Below are 14,928 nucleotides of genomic sequence, written 5' to 3'. Positions count from 1 at the left end.
GTTTACGCTCACTCAGCCATTATTAGATGAAGAGAGATGTTTACGCTCACTCAGCCATTATTAGATGAAGAGAGATGTTTACGCTTACTCAGCCATTATTAGATGAAGAGAGACGTTTACGCTCACTCAGCCATTATTAGATGAAGAGAGATGTTTACGCTCACTCAGCCATTATTAGATGAAGAGAGACGTTTACGCTCACTCAGCCATTATTAGATGAAGAGAGATCGTTTAATCTCACTCAGCCATTATTAGATGAAGAGAGATGTTTAATCTCACTCAGCCATTATTAGATGAAGAGAGATGTTTACGCTCACTCAGCCATTATTAGATGAAGAGAGATGTTTACGCTCACTCAGCCATTATTAGATGAAGAGAGATGTTTACGCTCACTCAGCCATTATTAGATGAAGAGAGATGTTTACGCTCACTCAGCCATTATTAGATGAAGAGAGATGTTTACGCTCACTCAGCCATTATTAGATGAAGAGAGATGTCATCATGATTCTGTGTTGACCCCATACCAGGTCACATGTTTTGTTCTCAGACTGGAAAAAATAGCTCAACGTCTGGTGTGTTGTCATGTGTTTTATCTGTTTGTATATGTAAACCTTCTCACACTGTTGGCTTGTTTGTGACTTGGACGTCGTTTTTAATCCGACGATTTTTCAATTTCATGTCTTCAGGGATTTGCAAAATAATCGTTATTTTCCAATGACTGCATTGTCTTGCCTTCCAGATTACATAATCCCATATCTGATTTGAGTAAATGTTTAATAAATCTAAATGTTTAATATTGAAAATGTAATATTGGTGTATGAATATGTAATATCATTAAACGGGAGATAAATGAACACAGACATGTAAAGAAGGTATGATTATTGTAGAAGTATATGAACAACTGCTGTACTTTTTAGCTCCCATACAATGCAGTTACATTATGGATTTTGTGCTTGTGTGTCCACATAGGGAGAGAAAAGCAGTGTTGACTGGAAGGATCTGAACCTGGTTCTACCTTGTCTGGAGTACCACAACAACACGTGGACCTGGCTGGACTTTGCCATGGCTGTTAAGAGGGACAGCAGGAAAGCACTGGTAGCACAGGTACTGCACTGAACCCTGTCCCGCTTATTACTAACCCAACCATTGTGGGGTGAAGTTCGCCTAGATACAGATCTAGGATCAGCCTCCCCTTCCCCTTGATCATTAGTTGGGGAAATGACAAACTAACCCAGAGTCAGCATATAGTGGCAACTTCATCCTACTCCGTACTGCACAGAACCCTGGCCTCTCTCATTACCAACACGGTCATGTCCTACAGTAGCAGTTTGATGGCAAAATGGCACTTCTACCATCATGACGTTCCAAGCTGCCAAAATGCCAATCCCTGCCTAAAGCTGTCACAATATAGAACTATGTATAGGTTAATTCAGTCATATGTCCTATATTTCTAATTTGTTCCTTTTCACATCCATAGACGATAAAGGACTTCTTGAACCATATGTTATTTCATATTTTGTCCTCCCCTCCCTCTCTGTGTAGATGATAAAGGAGAAGCTGCGTCTGAAGCCGGCGTCGGGCTCTGACTCTCGGAGCAAGGCATTTGAGGGGAAGTCAGACAGTAGCATGCAGCAGCAGCAGGAGGAGGATGAGAAGGCCCGACTCCTCATCGGTCTCAGCAGCTCAGACAAGAGCTCCAGCAAGAAGAGCATCTTCAGCCGACGCAAGTGACCCATAGGCCTACATACACTGAACCGGTACTGTACTGGACCACTGCGCTCTAGTCTATGGAAGTGTCCCAAATGGCACCCTATACCCCACATAGTGAACTACTTTCGAACAGGGCCCTATGGTTCCTGGTCAGAAGTAGTGTACTGTATAGAGAATAGGGTGCCATTTGGGATGCAATCTATGGCAGCTACAGTAGCACACACCCAGCCCAGGGAATCATGGAGAGGTCAATGTCTTTACTGGCGTATTATCTGATGACACTTGACCTGGTCAAATACTGTATGCTCTGGTGTGAAGACAGAGGTAGCAGGTCATTATGGGGAACAGACTGAGAATAAAACACACCCTGTTCTTTCTTACCTGGAGGGGGACAAACTACGTCTTGCGAGCCAAGTCCGGCACGCCAGCCAATGAAATATGGCCCACGATGGCTGAAATTATTATTTTAATTTAACTACTCCAGGCGATATTTGAACATATAAAACTAAATAGAAAGTATGTAAGAATTCTCTCTCAACTGCTGTCCAATGAAGCATGTATTTTCATGTATGACCAGGGCCCATATTCAATGTGTCTGAGTAGGGGTGCTGATCTAGGATCATATCCCCTCCTGTCCATATAATTGTATTTGTTATGATCTAGAAGTCACAACTGATCCTAGATCAGCACTCTTTTTCTAAGAGGTGTTATGGATACGGGGCCCACTTCTCTGCTAAAAACATACCAGGGTCTTATTGACCAAATGTATCTTTGTTTTGTTGTTTTTTGTGCCATGTAGTAAACATTTCATTTTCATTCAATGCATCACGCATGGTCCTGAACTTTCACAATGAGCTGCCTATACTTGTTGCATTAATAGCATGACTGGGGTGATGGGTGTTTTTTTAGTTTCACTGTCTGCTCATTTCCCCTGTAAATCATTTAGAACATTTCATAGTTTATATGTTGACTGACTCTCAAATGGCACCCTCTTCCCTATATAGTTAACTACTTTAGAGGATAGGATGCTGAAGTACTGCACTATATAGTGGATAGGATGCCATTTAAGATGCAGCTAATGTGATTTGAGAGCATCGTTTCCTGCTGGTTCAGGAATACTGTATCCTCAAGCAAATGTAAATCGGGTAGATTGTAAAACATTTTGATCTCAAATGAAAGCACCTTGACAACCATAGAAATGCTGTCTGTTGCAACAGTTAGAAATACCTGATTCACTAGTACTGTAATGATATATTCTAGCCTTATGCTTTTATTATAGTGTTGGGATTTTACTCAAGTCTGTATGATACTGTCACACTGATTGGAAAGTGCATCCCTGTAAAAGAACACAAATGTATAATTTGGTACCCTGCATGAGACTTCTCCAACAACATATATGCCACAGCAGACTTAAGTTTTATACTGCAGTTCCTAAACATATCTGTGCGATATATCACAACCGAGCAGCAAAAATATGTTCTTGTTTTCTATTTTATGGCAGTTATTCTGACAGCTTTGATAGTCTCAGCAAAAATAATTTTGTTGCAGCTTGTCTTGATAATGTTTTGAAATTTTAACACTACAGCACTTTTTAAGCAAAGTATTTTCAGATATTTTTGTAACCATGGTTATTTCTTTTCAATCACAACTGTACCTACACCTACTGAGCTTGTTATTCAGTTACAGCTTCCTTCAAGTGCAAGATGTCAAATATTTCTGTCAAAATATTTCAAGAAAAATTGATTATAGCTCAATGAAATGAGCACCATATATGTAACTAAATGTTTGTCAATAAAATAGTTGTTTTAATGTCTCTTATAGCTGAATGTATCATGTATGTTCTCAGGAGGTCACTACACTGTCAATTTAGAATGTATCTCCTAATTATAAATAGATGTATGATTGCGTAACAGAAATGTTATGAGTGGCTGATTTATCATTTCATCTGACAGCGTTAACTGGAGCGGAATTTCGCCTTCTGTAGAATACCATCGAATGTGATGTTATCAGTTCGTCTCTCGATAATGATCAGACCCACCCTGCGCGCTGTTCAGTCATGGCGGGTCAGGAATGTGCGCTCGATGCTTTACAAGGCATTGTAAGCACTAGCGGTTCTGGGGGAGTATGAAATCATTTTTACATAACACATTTTTGCTATCGTTCTTTTTTTACATCCGTTATTAGATTGTGGCAACGCGGAACACTAATTTAACCCACACATTTACTAGAGGGACGGCTTTAGGCGGAACACAACAGTATCGTAACACATGCAAAACGATATGACAACAATAACGTCTAATGTAACTGGCCCCTCTAACAGTACAACTGGCCCCAGCTTGGCCCCCCAGTTGAAATGGTCTAGAACCGCCACTGATTGTAAGACAATGTTAAAACTAACCAATTGGAAAATAATGATGTGGGGTTGATCGAGGTTTACCAAGCAATGTGATGGGCAGCAACTCAAGTAAACACAAGGTAAGAGGTCTTCAGACGTAGTCTACACCGATCTATGAAGTTATCAGGTTTGATCACGTTTATTTAGACCGCTTGCGCAGTATACTGCTTAAGCCTACAAATCTATGGTCTGTTCCACATACGTGATGCATTTATATCTTTATATAGTAGGCTAGCCGCTAGCTCGCAACTATAGTGGCGTTTAGAAACACGTGAGTTCAGCGAATATAAACCGGTGATGAGCACCTTACTTTGAACAGTTGCTTATGAATATGCATCGGAATAGTAAACAGATTAATGAAATGTATATGTAAACTGAACTGTTTATAAATACAATTTTAAGTAAATATTTTACAAATACATTTCAGGGGCACGTGGAGCTGGCCAATATGATATGAGTGCACTGAACTGTTTTTAATGCAAAGCGCCTACGGGTCCTTGGGGAGTTCTATTAAAAGGGACGGGGGAGTGGCTCGCTGTGGCTGCTGGGAAATTCTCGTGTCTGGAGTAGAATGGACTAAAAGTAATTAAAAACAGACTGGACTTTGAGATAATCTACATGAAAATAGAATTAATGAGAAATACAGGATCTGTGTGTCCCCACAGGACGGTTAAGCTAATGTGGCATGAGGTTGTAAGTAACATGAACGTTTCCCAGGACATAGACATCTGATATGGGCAGAAAGCTTAAATTCTTGTTAATCTAGCTGCACTGTCCAATTTACAGTAGCTATTACATCGAAAAAATACCATGCAATTGTTTGAGAGTGCACAATTATGAACTTGAAAATGTATTAATAAACCAATTAGGCACATTTGGGCAGTCTTGATACATTTTGATACCCAATTCTTACTGGCTGTTAGATTTGGGTATGTTATTTTAGGCCCCAAAAAAAAGGGGCTGATCTTTAAGAGGTTTTTAATGAATGTCTTCAACAATCGTTTGTTTATGTTGGCACATGTTCATGTGAAATCTCTATCCAATGCTGATTTAGTCCTGCATGACTCTAGTGTGGCATATGCCAGTAAGTAACATCAACAGATGTTTGACATTTGGCTATAGTTACTTGCTACTCACAGCACACCTTGTAATTAGAACCATCACTTATTAGAAAGCCGCTGTCCTCAATGTAGAAACAGGTGCCAAGCCAGGAGAGACGACGCAATCAAGGCTGGCATGGCCTTCTCTCCAATATTGGAATATCCTTTACTGATGGACTTCGCCACCTTGGCCCACCTGTTCTGGCCACACAGGGCATGGTGCTCGGCAGCAGAGCCCCAATCCCTGAGGACCTCCTCCCCCCAGGACACAGCCCTCAGAAGCCTGGCGTGGAGTCAACTCTCCCTGGCTTCATCTCTGTCTTTCTGCCCGAGTTCCCACACCGTACATTTCCTGGGGAAGACGATTTCCAGGTAGTCCTCCTTAACTTCATTTGGATTGAACACCTGGACCACACATGATTTCAATCTTTGATGAAAAAGTTATCTCTTCAGCAGATGTAATGAAATCATTCATTGATAAGCAAACAACCGATAAATCAGTAACTTATTACTTCTTGACTGGATGCTGACTAAGTTATTCTATATGGGGGAATAAATGATATGATGGTCTATCTGGTGTGAAAGCTACCTTGAATGATACTGTTTAATAATATTGCAACATTTGAATCTCACTCTCTCTCCATGACATTTAGATCCTGGGCTTCATAGCCAAAGGCTCCTTTGGTCCTATCTTGAAAGTAAAGGACAGGTCGAAGGAGAAGATTTATGCAGTTAAGGTGAATCTCCTCAGCCTCCTGCCACATCACATTTAACCAGCACTATATTTCATGTGACATCTACACACATCTAGTGTATTCTATTCCTACCCTTCATTTTATTGTATTTATTGTGTTGCTCTACAGGTTTTACCCAAGTCTGAGATACTGAAGCATGGGGTCCTGGAACAGTCAAAGGAGGAGGTCATCATTCAGGTAGGTCACACTCCAGGATGACCTGTAAGGCTGCTATCCTAGCTTAGCTCCTGGCTTAGTTTAGGGATAACATGCTGGAAACAATGACTCACTGAGCTCTAACAATGACTATGACAATTATCCCGATGAGCTTCTATGCAACAACAAACATGGTCCCATGGAGCTTTTGCTAAACAAAAATAAAATAAAACCATTTGCCATCGTTGAAGATACCTGGTTACATTCAGATCCCTCCTAAATCACATTTAGTTATACTGAGTGTCTTTGCTGACATCCACACTATTGCGGTGTGTGTTGCCTGTTGCGTTGCAGCGGCAGCTCAGCCACCCATTCCTCCACAATCTGCAGGACTGCTGGCAGACCCAGCGCCACCTCTTCATTAGTGAGTGACTAAAGTGATATAGCTAGATCCTTATTTATCCGCTCCTCTCTTTACCCTCCCTGTGTCTCACATAGGAACTTCCCACTGGGCACAGACGTCAGTTCAACGTCTATTCCACGTTGGTTCAACCTCATTCCATTGAAATTACGTGGAAACAACGTTGATTCAACCAGTGTGTGCCCAATGGGTTGTCTCGCTCTCCCTAGCAGGAGTGTCAACTATGGCATTATCTGGCCTTTCTGCTATTTACTGTTGTCTCCTCAGTCTGAGCCCCATGACTCGTCTGAAGAATTATACTGCCATCTACTGAGATTTCAGTGTGTATCACACAGTCCTGTGGCCTCTGAACCGAATTTCACTTCCTTTAGATTTTTTAATAACACCCTTATTAGTGGATAAAGGCATGTTTGAGTTCATTTGTGTCTCTCACTGACACTTAGCTCCTTCCCCAACATCAGCCCTTTCCCCTCCTACGCTTCCCCCAGCCTTAAAAACACTTGCAACTGTGTGACTTCTGACAAATTAATTGTTTTCTCCTATTGCTTCTCTCCTCCACTGCTCCTTCCTTTTCAAGTGCTTGTGTTTCAGCAGGGGTCATCTACTCCCAGCCCTGGATCAGTGTACTGTACATAGCCTTTTTATGTACTAAGATGGATCATTGTGTGTGACTGTGTCTGTCTTCCCACAGTGTGTGAGTACTGCAGTACTGGAGACCTGTACACCTACTGGATACTGAAGGGCCAGTTTGGGGATGATGAGGCTCGGGTGTTCGCTGCAGAGCTAGGCTGTGCTTTGGGTGAGTGTCCCTCAAGTGTATATACACAATATAGTTCTCCAAAAATGTGTATGAGATCATTGTTTAAGTTTCACCTTTACTTATTATAATGGGTGAGTCTGATCGGTAGGTTTCCTTCACGACTTTGGGATCATGCATAGGGATGTGAAGGTATGAACGTTTGTTTTCATCATGAACATTATTCTCTGTACATAACTAACGTATTTTTGCTACTAAATGACTCATATTTATAACTTCACTGGAAAGTTAATATCATCTGATTATTCTGGATTTTTTAGATGGAGAATGTCCTTCTGTCTGACCAAGGTAATGCTGGCTTAAATAATATATTCATATATATGCCATTTAGTAGACACTTTTATCCAAAGCAGTTTACAGTACAGTCATGCATGCGTAGCACATGGGGATATGTGAAACGTACTCCTCAGCCTTAAGTGTCCTGCTTGCGTCGTCTCATTAGCTAGCTTTTGAGGTGGCGCGATCGGCTAAGACGCTTGAGGGAGGACGGTCACGTGTATTTATTGAGGCAGAGATCCCGAGTTCGCACCGGGTATCGGCCGAATCGGGAGGAAGTTGTACTCGCTAAGCAAGCAGCGTGACGTTCTTTACACATGCATACATTTGACGTATGGTTTAGTTTACTTGCTACTGCATATTAGACAACACTAGAGGGCCTTATAATACAGTGGACACTTCAGTATTGTTGTTGTTGGGAATATTCTCAAAGATATCATTTTTATAGTGAAAGTAGTTTAAGCTTCATATTAGTCAGGTAGAATAACCGGAATTGGATTTGTAAAGTACTGTATGTAAAATACGGCTGTATCTGTTTGATGCAGGTCATCTGCGTTTAGCTGACTTTGGACTTTCTCGTCGTCTTGAGCAGGGCGCAAGAGCATTTACAATTTGTGGGACAATCCAATACATGGGTGAGATTCTTGGGATCAGGCAAAGTTAATGGTCACTACACATGAAGCACCTATTATAATCTCACTGGGATGGTCCTCTGTCTAAACAGCTCCTGAAGTCCTGAGTGGGGGTCCCTACAGCCATGCTGCTGATTGGTGGTCTCTCGGCGTTCTGTTGTTCTCAATGGTGACTGGAAAGGTGCGGTCATCACCACAGTTCATCTTAATTAAATGAATATGTAATAGTTGTTAGAAAGGTTGTATTTCTTCTTCTTTTAGTCTGTCCTGTCATGCAAATCTAAATGCTAGTCTAGAGATGTTGTTGGTGATAATTCTGTCATCTCCATAGTTCCCTGTGCCTCCAGAGCCAGACCACTGCAACATGCTGAGAAAGGTCAGAGACTGCCCATACTCCATACCCAAGACCTTCAGGCCTGCACTAGCCCTTCTGCTCACGGAGGTCAGAAGTCATCTGTAGTAGGATTGTCTCAGAATATCAACAACAAATTCTCAATGCTCTTCTGTTTTTCTCCATCCTGTTTGTGACTCCAGCTCCTATGCAAGAACCCAGCCAATCGCCTGCATAGCCTGGAGCGCTTCAAAAGGCAGATGTTTTTCGATGGCACTTCCTTTGACTCTCAGCTACTACAGAAGAGACCTGTTGAATTAATTCTTGAACTGAAGAACCATCCTGATCGTCCAGTCAAAGCCATGCGGGGCCTGTCTATGGACTACTTCCAGAACTTTGACTGTGACATCCTCCACTCCCCTACCAGCCCCACTGACCTGTCACCTACCTTGGCCAACATTGACCTGAGCCAGGCTCTGGCTACAGCTCAGGGTTGTAGTGAATGAGATGTGCCTGTTCTACTTTGCCTCAATACTGCCTGCAAATTAATGGAAACATTTGATATATACAGTGAGGGGAAAAAGTATTTGATCCCCTGCTGATTTGTACGTTTGCCCACTGACAAAGAAATGATCAGTCTATAATTTTAATGGTAGGTTTATTTGAACAGTGAGAGACAGAATAACAACAAAAAAAATCCAGAAAAACACATTTCAAAAATGTTATAAAATGATTTGCATTTTAATGAGGGAAATAAGTATTTGATCCCTCTGCAAAACATGACTTAGTACTTGGTGGCAAAACCCTTGTTGGCAATCAGAGGTCAGACGTTTCTTGTAGTTGGCCACCAGGTTTGCACACATCTCAGGAGGGATTTTGTCCCACTCCTCTTTGCAGATCTTCTCCAAGTCATTAAGGTTTCGAGGCTGACGTTTGACAACTCAATCCTTCAGCTCTCTCCACAGTTTTTCTATGGGATTAATTTCTGGAGACTGGCTAGGCCACTCCCTGGCTGAGGGAAGGAGGTTCTCACCCAAGATTTAACGGTACATGGCCACGTCCGTCGTCCCTTTGATGCGGTGAAGTTGTTCTGTCCCCTTAGCAGAAAAACACCCCCAAAGCATAATGTTTCCACCTCCATGTTTGAAGGTGGGGATGGTGTTCGTGGGGTCATAGGCAGCATTCCTCCTCCTCCCCAAACACGGCGAGTTGAGTTGATGCCAATGAGCTCCATTTTGGTCTCATCTGACCACAACACTTTCACCCAGTTGTCCTCTGAATCATTCAGATGTTCATTGGCAAACTTCAGACGGGCATGTATATGTGCTTTCTTGAGCAGGGGGACCTTGCGGGCGCTGCAGGATTTCAGTCCTTCCGGGCGTAGTGTGTTACCAATTGTTTTCTTGGTGACTATGGTCCCAGCTGCCTTGAGATCATTGACAAGATCCTCCCGTGTAGTTCTGGGCTGATTCCTCACCGTTCTCATGATCATTGCAACTCCACGAGGTGAGCTCTTGCATGGAGCCCCAGGCCGAGGGAGATTGACAGTTCTTTTGTGCTTCTTCCATTTGCGAATAATCACACCAACTGTTGTCACCTTCTCACCAAGCTACTTGGCGATGGTCTTGTAGCCCATTCCAGCCTTGTGTAGGTCTACAATCTTGTCCCTGACATCCTTGAAGAGCTCTTTGGTCTTGGCCATGGTGGAGAGTTTGGAATCTTGATTGATTGATTGCTTCTGTGGACAGGTGTCTTTTATACAGGTAACAAACTGAGATTAGGAGCACTCCCTTTAAGAGTGTGCTCCTAATCTCAGCTCGTTACCTGTATAAAAGACACCTAGGAGCCAGAAATCTTTTTGATTGAGAGGGGGTCAAATACTTATTTCCCTCATTAAAATGCAAATCATTTTATAACATTTTTGACATGCGTTTTTTCTGGATTTTTTTGCTGTTATACTGTCTCTCACTGTTTAAATAAACCTACCATTAAAATTATAGACTGATCATTTCTTTGTCAGTGGGCAAACGTACAAAATCAGCAGGGGATCAAATACTTTCTTCCGTCACTGTACTTTGTACCACATGTAATACTTGTTTGTGAAAAAGCTACTGTACAGTGCATTTGGAAAGTATTCAGACTCCTTGACTTTTTCCACATTTTGTTACGTTCCAGCCTTATTCTAAAATGTATTACATAGTTTTTTCCCCTCTTAATCTACACACAATACCCCATATAGACAAAGCAAAAACAGGTTTTGAAAATTTAGCAAATGTATAAAAACTGAAATATCACATTTACATAAATATTCTGACCCTTTACTCAGTACTTTGTTGAAGCACCTTTGGCAGCGATTACAGCCTCAAGTCTTCTTGGGTATGACACTACAAGCTTGGCGCACCTGTATTCAGGGAGTTTCTCCCGTTATTTTCTGCAGATTCTCTCAAGCGTTGTCAGGTTGGATGCGGAGCGTCGCTGTACAGCTATTTTCAGGTCTCTCCAGAGATGTTCGATCGGGTTCGGGCTCTGGCTGGGCCACTCATGGACATTCAGAGACTTGTCCTGACGCCGCTCTTGCATTGTCTTGGCTGTGTGCTTAGGGTCGTTGTCCTGTTGAAATGTGAACTTTCGCCCCAGTCTGATGTCCTGAGCACTCTGGAACTTGTTTTAATCAAGTGTATCTCTGTACTTCACTCTGTTCATCTTTCCCTCCTGACTAGTTTCCCAGTCCCTGCCGCTGATAAACATCCCCACAGTATGATGCTGCCACCACCATGCTTCACTGTAGGGATGGTGCCAGGTTTCCTCCAAACGGGACGCTTGGCATTCAGGTCAAAAAGTTCAATCTTGGTTTCATCAGACCAGAGAATCTTGTTTCTCATGGTTTGAGTGCTTTAGGTGTCTTTTGGCAAACTTTTACAGAGGAGGGGCTTCCATCTGCCCACTCTACCATAAAGGCCTAATTGGTGGAGTGCTGCAGAGATGGTTGTCCTTCTGGAATGTTCTCCCATCTCCACAGAGGAACTCTGGAGCTCTGTCAGAGTGTTCAGGTTCTTGATCACCTCCCTGACCAAGGCCCTTTTCCCGCAATTGCTCGGTTTGGCCGGGCAGCCATCTCTAGGAAGAGTCTTGGTGGTTCCAAACTTCTTCCATTTAAGAATGATGGAGGCCACAGTGTTCTTGGGGACCTTCAATGCTGAATATTTGTTTTGCCACGCTACCCCAGATCTGTGCCTCGACACAATCCTGTCTCAGAGCTCTACGGACAATTCCTTTGACCTCATGGCTTGGTTTTTGCTGTGACATGCACTGTCAACTATGGGACCATATATAGACAGGTGTGTGCTTTTCCAAATCATGTCCAATCAATTGAATTTACCACAGGTGGACTCCAATCAAGTTGTAGAAACATCTCAAGAATGATCAATGGAAACAGGATGCACCTGAGCTCAATTTCGAGTCTCATAGCAAAAGGTCTGAATACTTTTTTTATATATACATTTGCAAACATTTCTAAAAACCTGTTTTTCCTTTGTCATTATGGGGTAAGAAGGTACGGTGGGATTCGAAATGGTCGGTAATCTGTTTGTCAACTTGGCTTTCGAAGACCTTAGAAAGACAGGGTAGGATAGATATAGGTCTGTAGCAGTTTGGGTCTAGAGTGTCACCCCCTTTGAGGGGGATGACCGGCAGCTTTCCAATCTTTAGGGATCTCGGACGATACGAAAGAGAGGTTGAACAGGCTGGTAATAGGAGTTGCAACAATGGCGGCGGATAGTTTTAGAAAGAGAGGGTCCAGATTGTCTAGCCCAGCTGATTTGTACGGGTCCAGGTTTTGCAGCTCTTTCAGAACATCTGCTATCTGGATTTGGGTGAAGGAGAAGCCGGGGAGGCTTGGGCGAGTAGCTGCACGGCGGGGGTTGGAGTAGCCAGGAGGAAGGCATGGCCAGCCGTTGAGAAATGCTTATTGAAATGTTTGATTATCATGGATTTATCAGTGGTGACCGTGTTACCTAGCCTCAGTGCAGTGAGCAGCTGGGAGGAGGTGTTCTTGTTCTCCATGGACTTTACAGTGTCCCAAAACTTTTTGGAGTTAGAGCTACAGGATGCAAATTTCTGCTTGAAAAAGCTAGCCTTTGCTTTCCTGACTGACTGTGTGTATTGGTTCCTGACTTCCCTGAACAGTTGCATATCGCGGGGACTTTTCGATGCTATTGCAGTCCGCCACAGAATGGTTTTGTGCTGGTCAAGGGCAGTCAGGTCTGGAGTGAACCAACGGCTATATCTGTTCTTAGTTCTGCATTTTTTTGAACGGGGCATGCTTATCTAAGATGGTGAGGAAATTACTTTTAAAGAATGACCAGGCATCCTCGACTGACAGGATGAGGTCAATATCCTTCCAGGATACCCGGGCCAGGTTGATTACAAAGGCCTGCTCGCAGAAGTGTTTTAGGTAGCGTTTGACAGTGATGAGGGGTGGTCGTTTGACCGCAGACCCATAGCGGATACAGGCAATGAGGCAGTGATCGCTGAGATCCTGATTGAAAACAGCGGAGGTGTATTTGGAGGGCAAGTTGGTCAGGATAATGTCTATGAGGGTGTCCATGTTTAGGGTTGTACCTGGTGGGTTCCTTGATGATTTGTGTGAGATTGAGGGCATCTAGCTTAGATTGTAGGACTGCCGGGGTATTAAGCATATCCCAGTTCAGGTCACCTAATAGAACGAACGCTGAAGCTAGATGGGGGGCGATCAATTCACAAATGGTGTCCAGGGCACGGCTGGGAGCGGAGGGGGGTCGATAGCAGGCAGCAACAGTGAGAGACTTATTTCTGGAGAGATTCATTTTTAAAATTAGAAGTTCGAACTGTTTGGGTATAAACCTGGAAAGTATGACAGAACTTTGCAGGCTATCTCTGTAGTAGATTGCAACTCCTCCCCCTTTGGCAGTTCTATCTTGACGGAAAAAGTTGTAGTTGGGTATGGAAATCTCAGAATTTTTGGTGGCCTTCCTAAGCCAGGATTCAGACACGGCAAGGACATCAGGGTTGGCGGAGTATGCTAAAGCAGTGAGTAAAACAAACTTAGGGAGGAGGCTTCTGATGTTGACATGCATGAAACCAGGCTTCAACTTTAGGAGACGGTCAAGGCGCTTGCTGGATTTTCTTGGGCGCCCTGAAGCCTTCTGCAGAAATGCAATGGAAATCTTTTTGGGGGATTCAGTTCATTTGCATGGCAAGAGTGACTTTGCAATTCATCTGATCACTCTTCATAACATTCTGGAGTATATGCAAATTCCCATCATACACTTTGTGAAAATTTATATTTGTGTCATTCAGCAAAATTTTGGCCACGACTATGTTTTCTTTATTTACTTGGCCTATTTGGCTCCCTCTCTTCATCTGTATACCTCTTTGCATACCCATTTAATGGGGTGATAAATATAGATGAGCTTTAATACACTGAAAATCACCATTTACCAAAAAGGGTTTATAACAATTCTATTTCCCATTGAGATTAACAGTACTGAAACTCAAAGCCTCTGAAGGCACTACCTGTAACAGCACACTATTTTAAAATGTGGATCAACCACCTGCATGTTTGACCTTTTACCTTTGTCATTAAATTTATATAAGAAGATCTCTATTTTCCTGAAAATCCTTTCACATATATATTTTTTTAACAAAATGTTTTATTCTGTGTAATTTTATGTTTGATGGCTTAGGCCATCAATTATTTGATTGACTGTTGTGTGACTGATCACAAAGTCCTGCTGTATACCCATTTCTCATTAGATTTCACTAAAGCCCCTATAAACGCACGATGGAGTTGTCTCCTGTTAAGATATACTAGAATAAATATCAACGGGAATATGTACGTTTAAGCATAGCCTCTTCTTTGGAGCCACTTGAAGTGTTAAAAAAGAGTTGATAAGCTCCACAGGTTTTTTAGGTTAGATGTTGTTAGCTGTTCCAGATATAGAGCCTGAGTCACTTCAGACACCTCATCATCAGTCATGACAGCAGAGAACATAAACACACACATTTGAGCCAGAACAATACAAGAGGAGGCTTTCAGTTTATTGTTACCAAACAGAAAAGTATAAATCTGACGGAGTATCATTCATTGGGTATTTCAAATGTTTTTTTTCCTCTGAAATCTGTGTGGTTCATGGAGCTTGCAATGTCGCGGTCATGGGTTCGATTCCTGCTGGGGCCCAGGCCACCCATATAAAAATGTATGGATGATTCACTACTGTAAGTCCTTTAGGATAAAAGCATCTGCTAAATGGCATATTTTATATATTATGTTAACACACTGTACAGTATTTATATTGCACAACACCTGGATACACAAC

The 14,928-nt window shown here is 42.4% G+C and overlaps 2 protein-coding genes across 7 annotated transcripts in view; both read left to right on the top strand.

Moving 5' to 3' along the window:
- bltp2 (bridge-like lipid transfer protein family member 2) overlaps nucleotides 1–3,523 on the top strand; it is a 36,630-nt gene extending 33,107 nt beyond the window's left edge. For all 5 annotated transcript variants that reach the window (XM_082956325.1, XM_082956326.1, XM_014214263.3 and 2 more), the window contains exons 38-39: nucleotides 970–1,104; nucleotides 1,543–3,523. In XM_082956325.1, coding sequence (XP_082812451.1) covers nucleotides 970–1,104; nucleotides 1,543–1,731 — 324 coding nt within the window. In that variant the 3' untranslated portion in view covers nucleotides 1,732–3,523. The remainder of the gene's footprint in view (nucleotides 1–969; nucleotides 1,105–1,542) is intronic.
- A 375-nt stretch (nucleotides 3,524–3,898) lies between these two features.
- On the top strand, nucleotides 3,899–14,210 carry LOC106612787 (ribosomal protein S6 kinase-related protein). Of its 2 annotated transcripts, none has more exons than XM_014214276.3 (12): nucleotides 3,899–4,185; nucleotides 5,299–5,577; nucleotides 5,859–5,942; nucleotides 6,069–6,137; nucleotides 6,450–6,519; nucleotides 7,208–7,315; nucleotides 7,425–7,465; nucleotides 7,594–7,621; nucleotides 8,155–8,244; nucleotides 8,334–8,422; nucleotides 8,573–8,683; nucleotides 8,776–14,210. In XM_014214276.3, the coding sequence occupies exons 1-12, from the start codon at nucleotides 4,159–4,161 to the stop codon at nucleotides 9,076–9,078; spliced, it is 1,299 nt and encodes a 432-aa protein (XP_014069751.1). In that variant the 5' UTR covers nucleotides 3,899–4,158; the 3' UTR covers nucleotides 9,079–14,210. The 2 variants fall into 2 exon arrangements, with proteins under 2 accessions (XP_014069751.1, XP_014069748.1); XM_014214273.3 differs by lacking the exon at nucleotides 3,899–4,185 and adding an exon at nucleotides 4,610–4,798.
- Nucleotides 14,211–14,928: the final 718 nt, after the last annotated feature.

This window comes from Salmo salar, chromosome 09 (genome assembly GCF_965601325.2).
Source record: "Salmo salar chromosome 09, fSalSal1, whole genome shotgun sequence".
Lineage (NCBI taxonomy): Eukaryota > Metazoa > Chordata > Actinopteri > Salmoniformes > Salmonidae > Salmo > Salmo salar.
The sequence above is the reverse complement of the archived record's forward strand: the minus strand, read 5'-3'. Positions and strand labels throughout refer to the sequence as shown.